Source organism: Fundulus heteroclitus, chromosome 4 (genome assembly GCF_011125445.2).
Source record: "Fundulus heteroclitus isolate FHET01 chromosome 4, MU-UCD_Fhet_4.1, whole genome shotgun sequence".
NCBI classification, from domain to species: domain Eukaryota; kingdom Metazoa; phylum Chordata; class Actinopteri; order Cyprinodontiformes; family Fundulidae; genus Fundulus; species Fundulus heteroclitus.
In genome coordinates this window covers 5,951,039-5,966,980 of record NC_046364.1, presented here as the reverse complement: position 1 = coordinate 5,966,980, position 15,942 = coordinate 5,951,039, and the positions used below count along the sequence as shown (strand labels likewise).

The 15,942-nt window shown below is 40.8% G+C and overlaps 1 protein-coding gene across 1 annotated transcript in view; it reads right to left on the bottom strand.

Moving 5' to 3' along the window:
* Window positions 1–15,942, bottom strand: part of nav2a (neuron navigator 2a) — a 252,802-nt gene extending 236,860 nt beyond the window's left edge. The window contains exons 1-2 of the mRNA XM_036135966.1: window positions 15,877–15,942; window positions 14,887–15,373 (exon numbers count right to left, since the gene is read on the bottom strand). Of these exons, the coding sequence (XP_035991859.1) occupies window positions 14,887–14,967 (81 nt within the window). The 5' untranslated portion in view covers window positions 14,968–15,373; window positions 15,877–15,942. The remainder of the gene's footprint in view (window positions 1–14,886; window positions 15,374–15,876) is intronic.

Below are 15,942 nucleotides of genomic sequence, written 5' to 3'. Positions count from 1 at the left end.
TTGACCACAGGTAGGCGTTGGAACCAGAACGGATCGACAAATCGACTCGTGCTACTCTCGCTTCATCTCCTTCCTCACCACGACACACTGGAACATCTCGGCCATGAAAACCCCGATTCATCCGTCAATCATTTGTGAACAAAACACCAAAATGCTCACTGTATACAGTTTTTTTTTTTTTTTTTTTTTTTTTTGAAGTCTCAAAGTCTCTGTTTTCAAACCCAAAGGGAGCATTTCATCTTCTTCTTGAGTCTAAAACAGGCATAAATCCTCCACTTTTAAAAACTATCCTTAAGGCTAAATGTTAACGTCCTGCAACAGTTAAAGCAGGATGTCATGAAAACACTGATAAACCAAAATGTAACGTTTTTTGTTGTGGAAAACGGTGAAAATACATAAATCGTCACCAGAGGTTCATCTCACAGAAATGTTCTAAATGTTCCCTCGGCAGCGATTCTCACCTCAGTACCAATTACATTTCCACATCCCTGCAGGTATACAGCAGTATTTCATTGATTTCCACCGAGTGTTTCTCACCGATTCCTGCAACAAAGGTATCTGCCCTGGAGAAGGCCTATTCTCTCTCTCTCTCTCTGTGTCACTGGGCTTTGTCTGAACCACCAAACTCAGCCTTGGCTGCTTGAATCCTTCTCCAAAATGTGGCAGATTTACGCCGGGGCGTCCACAATTGAGGCAGGGGCGAGGTTAAGAGGCTGAGCAGCGTGTGCACGCCTCGGAGAGATTGGCTGGAGCAGCGAGAAGAACCTCTGGCTCCACACTTGCTGCTGCACATGAAAATATGTTTTTTTTTCTCTCCATCCCTCCTTATCAGGGTTAAAATTCCTGGTGTGTAAAATTGAATTCCAGCGGTATTTCCTAGAATGAAGACGGGAGGGCAGGCATGGCGACAAAAAAAAAAAAAACAATTGAAAAGTAGGTGTGGGAGCTTCTTTTAAAAGCGGCCACTGCAGACTCCAGATAACAGGGTCTTTGTGTAGAATAAGGACAACTGTGGACACGCATTAAACCAGCGGGGCAAACATTTATTCCTGCTGATCTGACTTCCCTCCTGTTGATGCAACAAGAAACCAAGGATAGAAAGAGGGATGTTACCACCAGATATCAGAAAAACATGCAATAACTAAAAGGTTTTAATATTTCTGCTAAGGCAAGGCAAGGCAAATTTATCTGTAAAGCACATTTCAGTACAAAGATAATGCAAAGTGCTTTACATGATTAAAATATAGGAAAATAAAAACAGAACAAAAGCAAGTTGGAATAAATTTTAGAAATATTAAGCAAAATAAAACATGGGAAAATAGAATCTTAAAGCAAATATTAAAAACAGCTGGACTACAAACTTGAACTGATGATCTTTCAGTAAAACGGTTTAGCTATCTTTGGGTTCACCCACAGACATTATGAGGGGTCTTATCTTTTCCAGCTGCTGGGGGATACAAATACATATTTCCATATGTAAAGCCAGGTTTTATTGAAGAAACTTGTTTACTTTTTTTTGGCAATGAAGCAACTTAGTGTCATTTTCTGAAAGGTTTCACCACCTTTACCTCACAAACAGGTTTATGATGCATGAGACAACAAGCGTCATCAAATATGCGACTGGCATGGAGAGCTTAAATGAATGGTACTTAAATAATTATCTAACATTTATAGCTCTTCAAGCAGGTCTTTGCAATAAGCCAATTGCATAAATCCATACTGTGATAAATTTGTGATATATTGTGAAGCTCTAGTTCTTATTACTCTATTTTCTCCAGTCAAATACAGTCAAAACCGTAACCTTAAAGTGTAAAAAAGAAGCAATAACAATGGGTCAGCAAGAGATTTTCACAGCATATAAACTACAAGTACTAATTAAAACGTCACACAAAAATTATCAACATGTTGACTCCTTTATTCCTATTGCTGCTGAAATAATTTAACACACTGATTAGTTGTTTTTTTCTATAACATCTATCATTATTCTGTCATGCAAAGGCTTAAAAGAATATAGAATAAACCTCTTTAATTTAGCTGCACCCAATATTATAAATTGATAATTTGATAAGTTGAGCCATCGCCTCGGTAGCTGCCAGCAGTCGGCTGCTTCACAGACAGTTTACCAACTGTGACTTTAAAGCACGTTGATTTTCTACTCGTGATTGTCTGGATTATTTTGTACCGGAAATATTTCCATACAGCGGAATTTGTCTTCCAGTAATTTTATAAAAAGGGAAGAGGAATGTACTTTCAGCCAGCTGATTGCCAGTGTGCAGCAACAGGTGTGACAGAGCTAGCTGCTGCAGTATACAGTTAAAGAAAATTCCCCTTACTCTCCTGCTTATTACAATGGTTTTAAACCCCAGGAACAGAAATGATTTGATGAATTTATTTGTAAAATAAAAGGTTTGCACCATGTTTGTCCTTTTTGTGAGCTTTCAGCCAGCTGACTGGCAGTGTACAGCACACTGGAATTGCATTGCTCTATGCCTCTAACCTAATCCCTTCTATGGCATCTCAGTAAAATTACTTTCAAACTCTGGATCGAATGTGGAAAAAATGCACAGTTTTGAAACTAGCTTTGTAAAATCCTGCTACGCTGCGATACCAGAAACCAGCCTCAGCCAGGTTTTTATTTTTATTATGAGCCTAAGAGGAAAGAAAAATGCTTATCTGATAAAATGATAAAAAGAAATATGGTGTTTAGCGTCATGTGTTCAGAGACTTTTATAAGAAATTCTCCCCCGGTTTGACAAATACTGAATCTCAGCTTTAATTTCACCTCATTGTTCAGCTACATTTTTAAATCTGCCGTTTATTCGTCACAAGTTGCCCTGAATGCTAACCGTGATTCCTGTGTTTGTAAAGGCGAACCTTACCACAGAGGAAATCCCATCACCACAGGAGCGAGCTGAAGCACCTGTTCATCAGCTGACCACCTCCGCTGCACCAGACTGAAGCCGATCCGGCTCGCTGCCCACCCCCCCTCCGCCGGACACGGATTACAACGCCGTCCAAGTCAGGGCAGCCAGACCACCGCACGCCCTGCTGGTCGTGTTACCGACAACACCGTCTCCTCAAACACAGTCTGACACGAGCAAAAAAAAAATGAAATATCACTGAGTTTCATCACTGTTCCTTAAAGAGAGAAACGTCTCAGTTTTTCCAGGAGGGCACAAACTGACTGAAAGCTCTGGAACAAAAAATATACAGAAATTCTTTTAAATGGTAAAATATGCACTTTCTGTGTTAAAACTCATCTGTCAGGTTTTCTCTACTCTAAATCACAGAATTATCTTTTAAAATTATTGTTTAGATGCTTTTGGCTCTCATTCTAGAAAACTCTGCATGTGGCTTCAACCATTTATCTACCTGAATCACTTTATTCTGGTCATTTACAAACACAAAATATCTATTATTTCTTTCTAAGGAAAAGGCTGGTTAATGTTTATCTGGCATAAATTCATAAGTAACAGAAAAGCTGCTAGACAGAAAAAAATCCCTTTATTTTAAAATACATAACTCACTATTACAAAGACCTTGAATCTAACTAGTTAACTAATTAGTTAGCTTACATCATAACCCATAATAATTTATTTCAATCTTAACCCTATTTTACTTAAGTGTTGCACCAAATAGATCAAATAATGTCCTGGCATCACTAAATAACTTAAAGCATGAAATTGCTTTGAAACCATTTGAAACCAATTTGACCATGTTCAACTATTTTTTTTACAGTTTTTAGTAATTCATTCACATCTGAAAACAAATTGTGTGAATTATGTGCAAACATTATAGACTTTCACTAGGGCTGCACGATTAATTGATTTAATATATTCAAATTTACAATCTTTTAAGATTTAATTTTTGGAAAAATCTGTATTTTATTTTGCCAATGCACTCATTGGGCTTCCATGACAAGAATAACATGCGATACAGAAAATATGTTTAGGAAAATATATAGTCAAAATATTTAAAGAGGAAACTTTTTTTAACCATAGTACAAGACACTTTAATTTCCTAATTTGCTTGTTTGTTTGTTTGTTTTTAAGTTAGTTTAAAGAGAAAAGAAGCCTGTTCTTAATTCACTAGCAGCAAACATTTTGTTGTATTTTCATCGTTTACAACGGCAGGGCCGCCATCTTTGTTTTACAAGCCTGATTCACAGCTGGAATTTAGTTGCATTTCAGGTCAACTCCTAAATGAAATGCTTGACATAAAAGCAAGTTTTAAAAATCATTTCTTTTATAAAAATCGATTTTCAAATTTGGTTTAATATATTTTTAAGCCTCATCGTCCAGCCCTAGTTTTCACCTTTTAGTTACAAACATCCTTGGGATATTTAATAAATAACTTTATTAAAACGTGTGGAACTCCACAAGTTATTTTCTTTGGCAGTGAATCTATATTATATATTTTTTTATTTACCAAGATCTTGTTTCTAAATAGCCTCTTAGGCAATCCTGTGCAAGACATCTGCTTTTATATTTTCCCATTTTTAAGGAGCAGTGAACAAGAGTTTCAAATGCTTTCCATAAGAAGTCATTATCAACTAGTTACTGACTGATCTTAATAACGTACTGAAGGTGAAATGAATTTTTGCCCTGAAACGAAGCAGAACCGGCCGTTGCCATGTGGGGGGGGCTGTGTTGGAGAAGGCCGCCCACCTATGCAATCGTTCTGCCCTAAAGCAGAAGTCCCGTCAATACCGGCGGCCCCCGCCACCTGCCCTTCACCATCCCTCAGGGTGCAGGAAGAGGGTGATGACCAGATGGCTCCAGAGGGCCAACCAGGATCCTGGTGCTGCTTCCTCGTCCCCCACCCCCAGTCTCAGAGCTCCATGCTTGTCCCACCTCCACCCTCCGAACCCCCCCCCCCCCTTACACGTCCCCTTCCCCCCAGTTTAAAGCTCCCAGTCCCAGCGCTCGTCAGTGCTGCATGGCTGGGCAAACACAGTCCTTTGCTAAAAGAAATAAATAAATCCCCTCCATCTCTCCTCTGCAGCTGCCTGGTTTGCAAGAAAGTCTGAAAAGGGCTCGCTGCCCTCTGCAGCCTCACATTTAGGTTTCCCCCTATCACAAAGAGCCAGAAGCCGCTCCTCGTCCTGATCCGTTTAGGTCAACCAGAAACACTAAAAAGGAAAAGTGCTTAACACTCGGTTCCACGGCAGAACGCTCGGAGAACTAAACGCCGTGTTGACTGCAGATCGTAATCACTTATCTGAGGGCTGTAGCGGGGCGCTGCTTAATGGTAAATAGGGAGCCAAATGTCTGCAGAAGGTTGGAAAGAGTCACACAGAGCTGCCCATTTGTCATCACCCCATCCCATCTCTCTGATATTACATTCAATTAGTTTCAGATAGCAGCAGCGCCCCGCGCTTGGCTTACACAATCCATCAAACCCCGTCAATGACAAATTGTCACCCCTCCGCTCCGTCCTCAGATCCAGGCAACAGGCCAGCCTAACAGAGAAGATTGAGGATCGCCAAGCCCCACCGACGTCTCAAGCTGGAGCCGAAATGCTGCATCACTCCTTTCCCACTGAAGAGATGAAGGTCGTTATTCAAGTCATCAGTAACAAATGATCCAGACGTGTGCAGGACGAGCTGCGCTGCTTACTAAAGAAAGAAAATGGGCTTCAGATGCTTGTTTGCCAGTCAAAGTTTGGAGAGAAAAACTGTTTAACCCGGCTTAGAAAACCGCTCATAATGTGCACAGAAAACATTTTCTTTTGACAAATATTGTTTCAATGTGTTTTGTTGCATTTTTTTTCCAGATTCTTCCTGAACATAAATCTGAACGTTTTGTGTTTTTTCTTCATACAAATGTTTACTGTATGCTTTTGAAAGATAATGGTTAGGCAACAGGAAGGAATTTATGGTTTGTTGTTCTTGTTAATCTTCTAAGTGAATGAAAACGGTGGAAGAAGAAAAAACTAAAATCTGTAAACAAAGAAAATTTCCAAGATGGCCGCCTTGTGCAAGTCATCTGCACTTTGCTCCTGTGCCGTGCCTTTAAATGTCTAGAAAATCGCAACATAAGAACAATTCATTATTAATTATTATTATTAATTATTATTATTATTATTATTATTATTATTATTATTATTATTATTATTATTATTATTATTATTATTATTATTATTATTATTATTATTTGGAGCTACTGATCTGTCCAGTATAGCAGAAAAATGTTACAAATTATTCTCAATTACCCTCAAAGTGCATTAAAAAAAACAGATTTTTACGGCGTCCCTAAAGTGACATTAAAGTTTAAATTTAAAAGAAAAAAACTGTACGGTCTGGTGCCCAGCAGTTATTCTTGTGTGGGGTGCACACAAGAAACGTTTTTATATATATATTTCCCTCCAATGTCTCTTTAGAGGCTCAGTAGTTTTTCAAGTACATTGAATATTTAAGTATTTTTTAAAAGAACATTCTCCAGCACTTTAACTCAAATAATAAATTGATTTGATTACTTTTACTGGACCAGTAGGATCTGTAGGTTAAAACCTGCTCCTCATTACCTGCAAACAGATTGTGTACATGTATACAAAAACACAATCTGAAGAAGTAAAATTAGCAAATAACATGTAAAACAACTGCATTACCTGAAGTTCGTGAAGCAATGTTTTCAAATGTATCTGCTACACAACTCTTTAATTTTAAACATTTTTATCCAGTCAAAAAATAAACTATCTTTCCCCACAAAATGCCAGAAACTCCAAAAAACAAACAAACTAACAACACCCTCAGGGACTTTTGAGCCACTAATAACCCTATAAAAGTGCTGTTGTGTAATAGTAGGAGCCACGGTTAACTAGGGCGGTGGACAGGAAATAAGTGGCCTCAGGCTACCAGGTTGCCCTACCTGTCCACTGAAAAAAGGGTGTGGCCCTAGGAGGAAGGTGGTCAGTAGATCAGTCGTGTCCTACTTATCCAGCTAAAAAGGTCTCAGAGGAACTCTAAGCAGGGTAATATGTTAGATTCAGAGGTCTTTAGAACCATAGCTAGTATGAGTTTTAACCCAAAATAGAAAAGGATGGAGGAGGGGGTTTAGTTCAAGTCCGATAACAACGAAGGTTACCTCAAACCAAAGCTGAAAGAGCAGAAACGTCACAGAATGAAGGTTCTGCACGACCACGGATTTGTCCCAAAAACTTGTTGCTCGTATTAATTCAGCATTGTTTAAAATTTCCCTTCAATAACTGAGCCTTTCAGAACACGATTAAGGTTTAGTGTTAACAGAGTCTGGGGAAAAGTAGAAAGAAACACCATCGTTGTTGGGGCTTTACAATCTTCCTACAATTTTTATACTTTTTCCTGGATTATTTTACCAGAGTTCTCATTCTTTACAACGTTTTAAGCAGAAATAGAAAAGATCAATGTGATTTTATAGCATCCATTTCCACGAGGTTTACGATTTAAATCTAAACCTACAAACAAATAAGAAGAAATCACGGACCGTAACAAGTTGAGAACAATATAAAAGTGATAAAAGTCTGAAAACTATTACTTTTCCATTTTCAGACCTGGAAAATAAACAACTTGATTCCAGGAACCAAGTAGACACCCTGAGAAATACTGGCCACATGAAAAGTAGGTGGTCATGCCATTGTTTTAGAAAAATATAGCAAGTTGTATAAATAACCTTTATATCTTCAATTTGGAAATGTTTTTAAAAATTTGCGTTTTTAATTATTATACGCGAGGTGCAAATGAAGAGCAAAAGACCTGATTGGTGTCGACAGTGGTCAAAAACGTCTAAATAACAGTAATAAGGGCATTTTTCCATAACAATGAACCTAAAGAATTAAAATAGGGCTCTGAAACTTTGCTGCAAAGAGAACAGTAGCTGTTTGGGATGGCTGCTAAGGCTCCAGCAGGAAATCCCATTTAAAGAACATTAGCAAACCTCCAGGCATCCCTGAAAATTTGATGAAGGAACTAAATTCTGAATCAAGCCAAAGCAGGCAGATGGAAAAAGAGCAGATAAGCAAGCATGATGAGATGTTCATTAGCTGACAGATGGCTGGATGGTGATGGATGGACCACATCGAAGCAAATATTATCTTTCGTGGAAACTTGTATGGAAATCCCAACGTCGCAAACGAGACCTGTACCATAATGTTTGCCTTGCAGGAGTCTAGTCCTTTCATAAGCAATTTAAAACAAGCCCCCGCTGATCCTGTATCCCATCTGCAGGTCTCAGCGGACCACTTCAAAGCTGGAAGTCACTGCAGTCTGGCAGCTACTAAAGGAAACTGTGAAGCTCACCATCAAGGCCTCACACCAGGAACAGGCTCTATCCTGGGGTTAAGGATTAGGTCCACCTTCTGAGCGAAATAAACAAAGCCATGTGAGTTTCCCACTCATCTGTGTCTCCCAGCTAATTAATGAGACTCTTACAGAATAACTCCAGCCCCCAAAGCCACTGTAAATAGCACATTATCCTGCAGGACCCCACCCAACCATATCAAACACTCCTTAACGAGCAGTCGGGGAAGACGGAGAAAATAAATACAGAATTTCCAGAGGCTCTTATTGAGCAATTAGCGTCAGATTTCTGTTCATTCCCAATGAGCTGAACCAATAATGGATTCCTTCACACGATGCCCTGCGTCACTCTCAGGGTGTCCTGTATGATCTGCCAGAAACAACGCGGAAATATCAAATATTCTGCTATTCTGGTGTAGTTAAAAACATATTAGCCCAGCTGCTTTCTTACAAAACATCTTACAAACCGTTGAACAAGAAAAACAATGAAATATGCCAACACTTATGTGAAATCTTACCCCGTGTTTGCCATTCGTGGGTCAATTCGATTCGGCTCTCATAACAATTGGTTGTATAAAAACCCAAAGCAGTTGAGTAACATTGGATTAAATCTTTCATTAGATCTCTGTCGGGGCTTTACGGGATCCCGGGGCACGCACAGTTCAGGCGTTGTTAAAGCTCAGCTCGCAGCAGCTTTTCTTGGCCTCCTCTCCAAATAAATTAATCATGTCCATTCAGACCTGAAGTCAAAGTTAAATGATGTAAATTTAATGAAGATTCGCTCATATAAACAAAAGAAAAAACATGAGAAAAACAAACTGATGGTTTAATGTGCTCAAAATGTGACTTTTTTTTTTAAAAGCTACATTATTGTGATTATGTACTTATGTTGAGAGAAGTTTCGACTCAAATATTTTCACGGCTTACATGTTTATGTAGCATATTTTTGCCCCAATATATTTTAATCTTGCATCCAGTGCCCTATGAGAAACCATGAAGCCACAAACGGCTACCTGCGTGTTCACACTGGCTTTTACTGTAGCTTTAGCTTTGCGCTACAATGCAGATAACGAACAGCGCTGATGCCAGAGAGGCTGGCTGACTGCTGACGAGGAAGCACACTGAGCGAGGATTCCCAGGATGAGGATGTGCCAGGAGACAGATGGGTAGCAGAGCTGTTGTATGGGAGCAGCTTAGAGATGGAAAACTGCTTTATCGCTTGTTTGTCCTCTAGATTATTCACAGACGCAAGTACATGGGCAGCAAATACAGCTGCAATTGAAAGATGGATGTTTTTTTTTTTGACCGGCTCTTTAGCAATGCCTCTGAATCCGGCAGGCAGCCAACATCCTCTCATCCAAAGCGGCTGGGAAGCCTATATCCTGATGCTGCGGCGTATTAAACGCTCATAAAGGTAGTCAAGACCAGAGCTGGGTAGTAACTAGTTACATTTACTTGAGTAACTTTTTGGACAAAATGTACTTCTAGGAGTAGTTTTACAGCAATTCTTACTTTTACTTGAGTAAATATTACGAAGAGGTGTCGCTACTCTTGCTTGAGTACAATTTCTGGCAACTCTGTCCACTTATTTCAATCAAAGATGCACCAAAGAGACATTCATATACAATTTATATTAAGGTGAGACTTCTTGTTTGTGTTCAGGCTTTGTTGTTTTAATATTTTTTTTCTATCTGCTGAGTTCATCGAGTCATTTACACGTTAAGTAACCTTACAGTAAAGAGAGGATATTGTTATTGGAAGTCCTTTGCACTGTCCTAACTTACTGTGTCTACATTAACTGATTGGTTTCGTACGTTTATGTTGAAAAACATTGTTTAAAAAAAATGTGTTTCTTCAGCCTGAGTTTTTTACTTTGCGATTGTTATTGTTTTTCCAAAAGTTTTTTGTTAGCCGTTAAAATACCATAATGTGCACCTAATTTAAATATTTTTCCTGACAAATTACATCTTTTTCAAATATTAAATCAGTTGTTATGCATATTTACTCATTACTGGAGTAGCCTTCTTAATAAATACCTTTTTCATTCTTACTTGAGTAATTTCTTGATTGGGAACTTTTAACTTTGACTTGAGTGAAAATATGTTGAAGTGGGACGGAAGCTGCTCTCCTCCCAAGTGCCACTTGATTCCCTGAATGAAGATATTTCCCTTTTCTATTGTTTCATCCAAACAATAGAATTAAAAAAAACATTTTATTTGAATGTATACTGTAATGCCATAAATTACTGCTTACTTGGTTGAGCTAGTGAGATCTGCCACAATGATGTAATCTCAGAGAACGTTGAAACACATTAATCATCGGTGCCGATTCTTCCCGAGCACATCCAGCGTGTTTTTATTTGACAGTTTCTCATTGTCTCTCAGTAAAGGCCCCTCTCAACCCGGCTAATTTTTATGGTGTCATGTCAACATCAAACCACTGCAGCTCCAGATGTTTCCTACAAATAAAGCTGTTTTTACAGCTTTACCCTAACTGTTCTGTTGTGGTTTATATCTTATGCCGAATACACACGACAACAAGGGTCAAAGTGCAGAAGAAGACGAGTGGAAAAAATGCACAAAATCTTTGGTTTGCAGTAATATTAGAGTTGGTTTGGATAAAACCCCCGATTATGGCAAACAACAGAGCATACATGGGAGAACTTCTCACTTTTCTTGACACCAACTTTACCTTCTTGGTAATTATTGGCGTTTCAGATTAATTTATGGACATAAACAAACAAAAGCTTTCGCTGAGAGGTTTTAAAGAGCCAAAAAACAACAAGAGAAGAAGATCTGGTTCACTTTATTAGAGAATACGTTAATAGAAAACCTTCAGTTCAGAGTTAGACAATATAAAACAAGAGCTGTATCAAGATCCGTCTGTGAAACCGGAAACCTCGCCTACAATCTCTGTAATGTTGCTCTTACTATTATTTCTCAGTCTCTGGAAGTTTATTCATTGGATTAAGACCAAATTTTATAAACATTTCACTCGCTACCATACAAGAAAACCGTAATCCCTGACCATGACAAGGTGCTGCTACACGTGATATTTGAGAACATATTTATTTATATTTAGCTTTGCTAAGTGTTAGGCTTTATGGTTGTTCATGCAGAAAGGCGGGATATGCTAACAGACCCCTTACCCATCTAGTGTTGACCTTTCTTCATTATAAATGTTTAAATAAGCTAGCTTAATTGAGATCCTTTATCTTATCTGCTGAAGGACGATTCACTGCACTAAAGATCTAATTCCAGAAAATCCATGTTTAATGAATACCATGAATATCAAAACGACAAATATGTGTCTCGCTGGTGGCAACACAGTCTGCAGTTCTGCCCCATCGAACACACACAACTGTGATGCTCCTCCGTACAATGCGACACATCCCTTTCAGGGCCGTTTCCATGCAGGTCTATGATTGCTACTCATTGAACCTTAATACACAGAGCAGCAGACGTGTGACAGCAGATCCACAAAGGGAACAAAATCCAATTATCTCCTACCGAGTGAGTATCACATGTAGGATCTCAAACTCACAAAGCCAAGGTAATTGCTGAAGGACGCTACATGGAAGCCTGCGGTAATACAATGGGAGGCCCCTGTGAAAACAGGACTACATCCGAGCTTTCAATTTATTTAAGTTGGTAGAAGTCCATTAAGAGGGAAGGTGAGTATTGGTCGAGTCCATCGCAGCCTCTTTTCCCCGGAGACCGCCGAGCGTCTGGACCTGTCTGGTTTCCAGCTCCTGCTGCCGCCGCGGTTAGAGCTGAAACTGAAGCTGAAATCTAGACGACTCGCTTCTCAGACCCTCCTCAGAGAGGAATTCGAGCTCTTTTCTTGAAGTTTTAGTGTGAATTTTTGTGGGGAGGTTGTTGTTTTTTTTGTCCTATTCAATAAAAGCTTCTTAAACTGAGCCTCCAAACTCAAAATCATGATCGGCCTCATCAAATCAATGCTCTGCAGAAACAAAAATCATTTTTGCATGATTGTTAATAAAAGGTTGAGTCTCAATCCTTTGTGGTGGACGCCTCACTTCAGTTTAAATCTACTCTGTATCAGAAATGTGAGAGCTCTCTGTGCCTCTGTCTCATAAGAAGGGAGTTAATTAGTCTCTGCCTGTTTCCCATTGAAAGTGCTATTGCTGCCATTACGTCTGCATACAGGCTTTGTTTTCCATAGAAGGTACTCCTCTGTCAGTGTTTCTGTTTTTAGTCGTGTCTGTTCCTTAGGCTAAACCAGGGGTCACCAACACGCCCGCGGGCACCAGGTAGCCCCCCCAAGGACCACATGTGGTGCCCACAAGCCTGTTCAAAAAACAAAAATAGCACAACCCTCCAGTGAGCTGCATCTAAAATGCTATTTTATTCAGTTGCTCTTTCTTTTTAATCATACCTGTATTTACTTAGATTTAAAAACGACAAAAGCATTGAAAACATTTATTTTACGTAGAGTTAAGGTGAGCATGGACTCTTCCAGTTCAAACGTCAGTACTGGTAGCCCTTCATATGACACAGTACCGATGAAGTAGCTCCGTTTTAATAAGGTTTGTGATCGCTGGGCTAAACAATTGCTGGAGAAAATGTTCTCTTCATTTGTCTGTCCAAATAGAAAGTTCTCCTGGCCCGGCTTGTGTTTTCTTTTTCCTTGCCTGCTGCTGGAGGACTTTTTGTTCAAAGGGAGTGGTTTCTTTCCACCGTCGCCACATGCTTGTGCAGGATAAGGGATTTCTCCAAAATCATGAAAAAAAACTACTTAATACAAACATCTGGGATTCTTGCAACTTGCATTGAATGGTCCACTAATTGCACTTTATCGTGCTATAAGTTGGACAGTATGTAAAGTACTCTTGTGCAAATTTAACCATGATTACAACGCAGTGGAAACTGTTCCGCTGTTTTAAATTTGGGAGACGACATTTGGTGCCGTTTGATATCAAAAGCTCTCAAATTACCGGTGCGACTACTTTGCGGTTCACCTGCCTTTGTGCTGAATCCCACCACCGAACACAAACTCCCAGGTCCTCCAGCCTCTCTCTGTGTCAATTAGCAGCCAGTGAGATGCTCGACGGTGTGGGAAATGGGAAAACACCAGCTGGGACTACGGTCGGGTGAATTAATATTCATGTTCTACATATTCCCAGGTGATTCATTTAACACACCTGATCAAATCAATAATTTATAGGGGAAAGGACCAAGAAAAGGTAAGAAAGAAATAATCTTTTTATAATCACACAGCAGGCACACACGTCTGGAAATAAATTTAAGACCAACTCATAGTTTCGGACGTATTAATTGATGCCCGCACTCATTTCAGACATGCGTCCATGTTGTTCTTCAGCGGTTTTTCCTGATTTGTTGGCGTTACCTCTTAAATCTGAGGCTGTTTTTGGTACATGTATAGTTGGCTTGCTTGCAATAAACAGGCTGCACTACGACGGAGGATCCCCAGAGCTTCACTAACTGGTGCAAACAAACGTGCATGTTCAAAGAAAGCGCAAATTGTCCCTCACGCAACTCCGGCACGCGTGCTGTGCCTTCCATGGCGTCGCTTAAAGCTCACTCACAGGGAAAAAGGGCTGAACTGACGTTTCTGATCTGTTCAGCTCACATCAATCTCATGAAATACGACGACAACAGAAGAGAATCGCCACCACAGAGTTTCACAAAACGTGCTCGTGTTCCACACAGATTGGAGAAAACAGGAAAGTGAAACAAAGCATGAATGCAGTTTGATTTATGGTCGTGTTTTATCAAACGTGACTGGGGTTGCTGTTGTTCTGCTCATTAGGGCCGTCCTGCATCTCAGCGATCACTGCAGCACAACTGAAGGATTTCCCCGTACCTCCGCGCCAAAAGAAGGAAGACTAATGCACTCTGAATCAGACATCCACTTAAAACAGCACGGCCTTGGTGTCTGCACCAATCTATCACAGCTGCACGCTGTCACCAGGAGGAGAGAAAAATCTGCTCGCTCTGAGCGACAGTGAGAAAAGCCAAAAGGTTCCCTGACATTTCTGAGCGTGTCTGCAAAGAGGGCAGAGATACAAAACAACACAAGACGACCAAACCACACCGGGGTCCTGTCCCAATGCATCATTCTGCATCCTGTAATCGGCAACAAACCTCTGGGTTGCAAAATGCAAGATGGAAAAAACAAAAAAGGCATGCACCGAATTTAATAAATAGAAAATAGCAAGGTTACATTTCAATGGAAAATTTTTGCACATTAAAAACGTGTTTCCATTCATCTAATAAGCAAAATACCGAGCACAGCCGACACGGGGAGAATGAGGTACGTTATCAAATATTCAATTAATCCTCCTGCAGACGGCTAATAAATTTCCACACACAAGCAGAAAATCATCAAAGAAGACTTTGCTGAGTCCGTCCACTGCTCTGAATCAATCATGCATGCTTCCAGGTTACCAGAAATCAAGTTGCAGGGAAGAAAGCTTAAGCACTTTGAAGGCAAGAACGAGCTTTACATGAATAAAAAAAAGTATCAGGATGAAAGTTGTGCTTGTTTCTCATTGATCCTGCGTCCAAACATCAAGCAGGAGCGGGAAGAGCGGAAAGAAGAGGTAAGAGGACCTGTCCTCAACTCACCCTTTTCTGGTCCTCCAATCCATGCAGCACATGCTTCCTCCTCTGGTGCTGGTGTGGGCTCGCCTCTCCTCCTGCCTCCATCTTTCCCCGAGCTTCACCGGGAGCGAAGGGAAATACCTGCTCAGAGTATTCCGGTCCCCTTCCCAACTATTCCCCAGTTATGGCGCATGAATGTCAAATCCAAAAGCAGGGAAGAGCCTCCTGTCCATCAACTTTGCCTCATTAAGAACGGGACTCTCAGTGTGCGGAGGGACCCGACCTCAGCCACACGCTTCTTCTCAGGCATAATGGTTCCTGATGGCTCCGGTTTGTGCTTGCCAGTCCCGGGGAGCAGAACTGGAGGGAGCATCAGGGCAGGGAGCCGGAGACAACCGGGAGGAGAGTTTGTCCGGGAAACATCACAGACGCTGCGGACATTTGATCCAAAATGACGCTGTGGTCATCCTGACCCCTGCCCTCTGCTTGGAGACTCAACCTGGGTGCTTCTCTGAAACACAAGTTTTAGTAAAATTAAAGAAATACGATCTTATAAACCACAAACACAGCTCACATGCGACATGTAAATAATTTAAAACTTTTTCCTGCGCGCAGTGATCGAGCGCCTGCCAATGACCGCCTGATTGCTGCAGGTGTGAGCCCCACGATCACCAGAAATCACGCTTAACGAGACAACTTTGCGCGTCTGAAAAACAGCCGTGATCTTTGCGGTTCCTTTTTTTTTTTTTTTTTTTGGAGAGAAATATGAGCAGCTATTCAGCCTTGACCTGACATGAAACCAACAGTTACGACGCGGAATAAAACTGACTGCGGAGACGCCGCAACATCCCTGCAGGAGAATCAGCGTTCAGAGCTGACGGGGGGGGGGGGGCACGAGCGGCCAGGTGTTCCCGCAGGTGTTCCCAGCGTCCTGCGGACTCCCCGTCACGAGCGAACACGACCAAAGACACGACAGGGGACAGAGATTAGAGCCACGGACGAAGAGATGCTCACCCAGCGCCGCTCCGGCTCCTTCAGAGGTCGCTCCCTGACTCCTGCGCGGCGCGCTGCGCTGCAAGC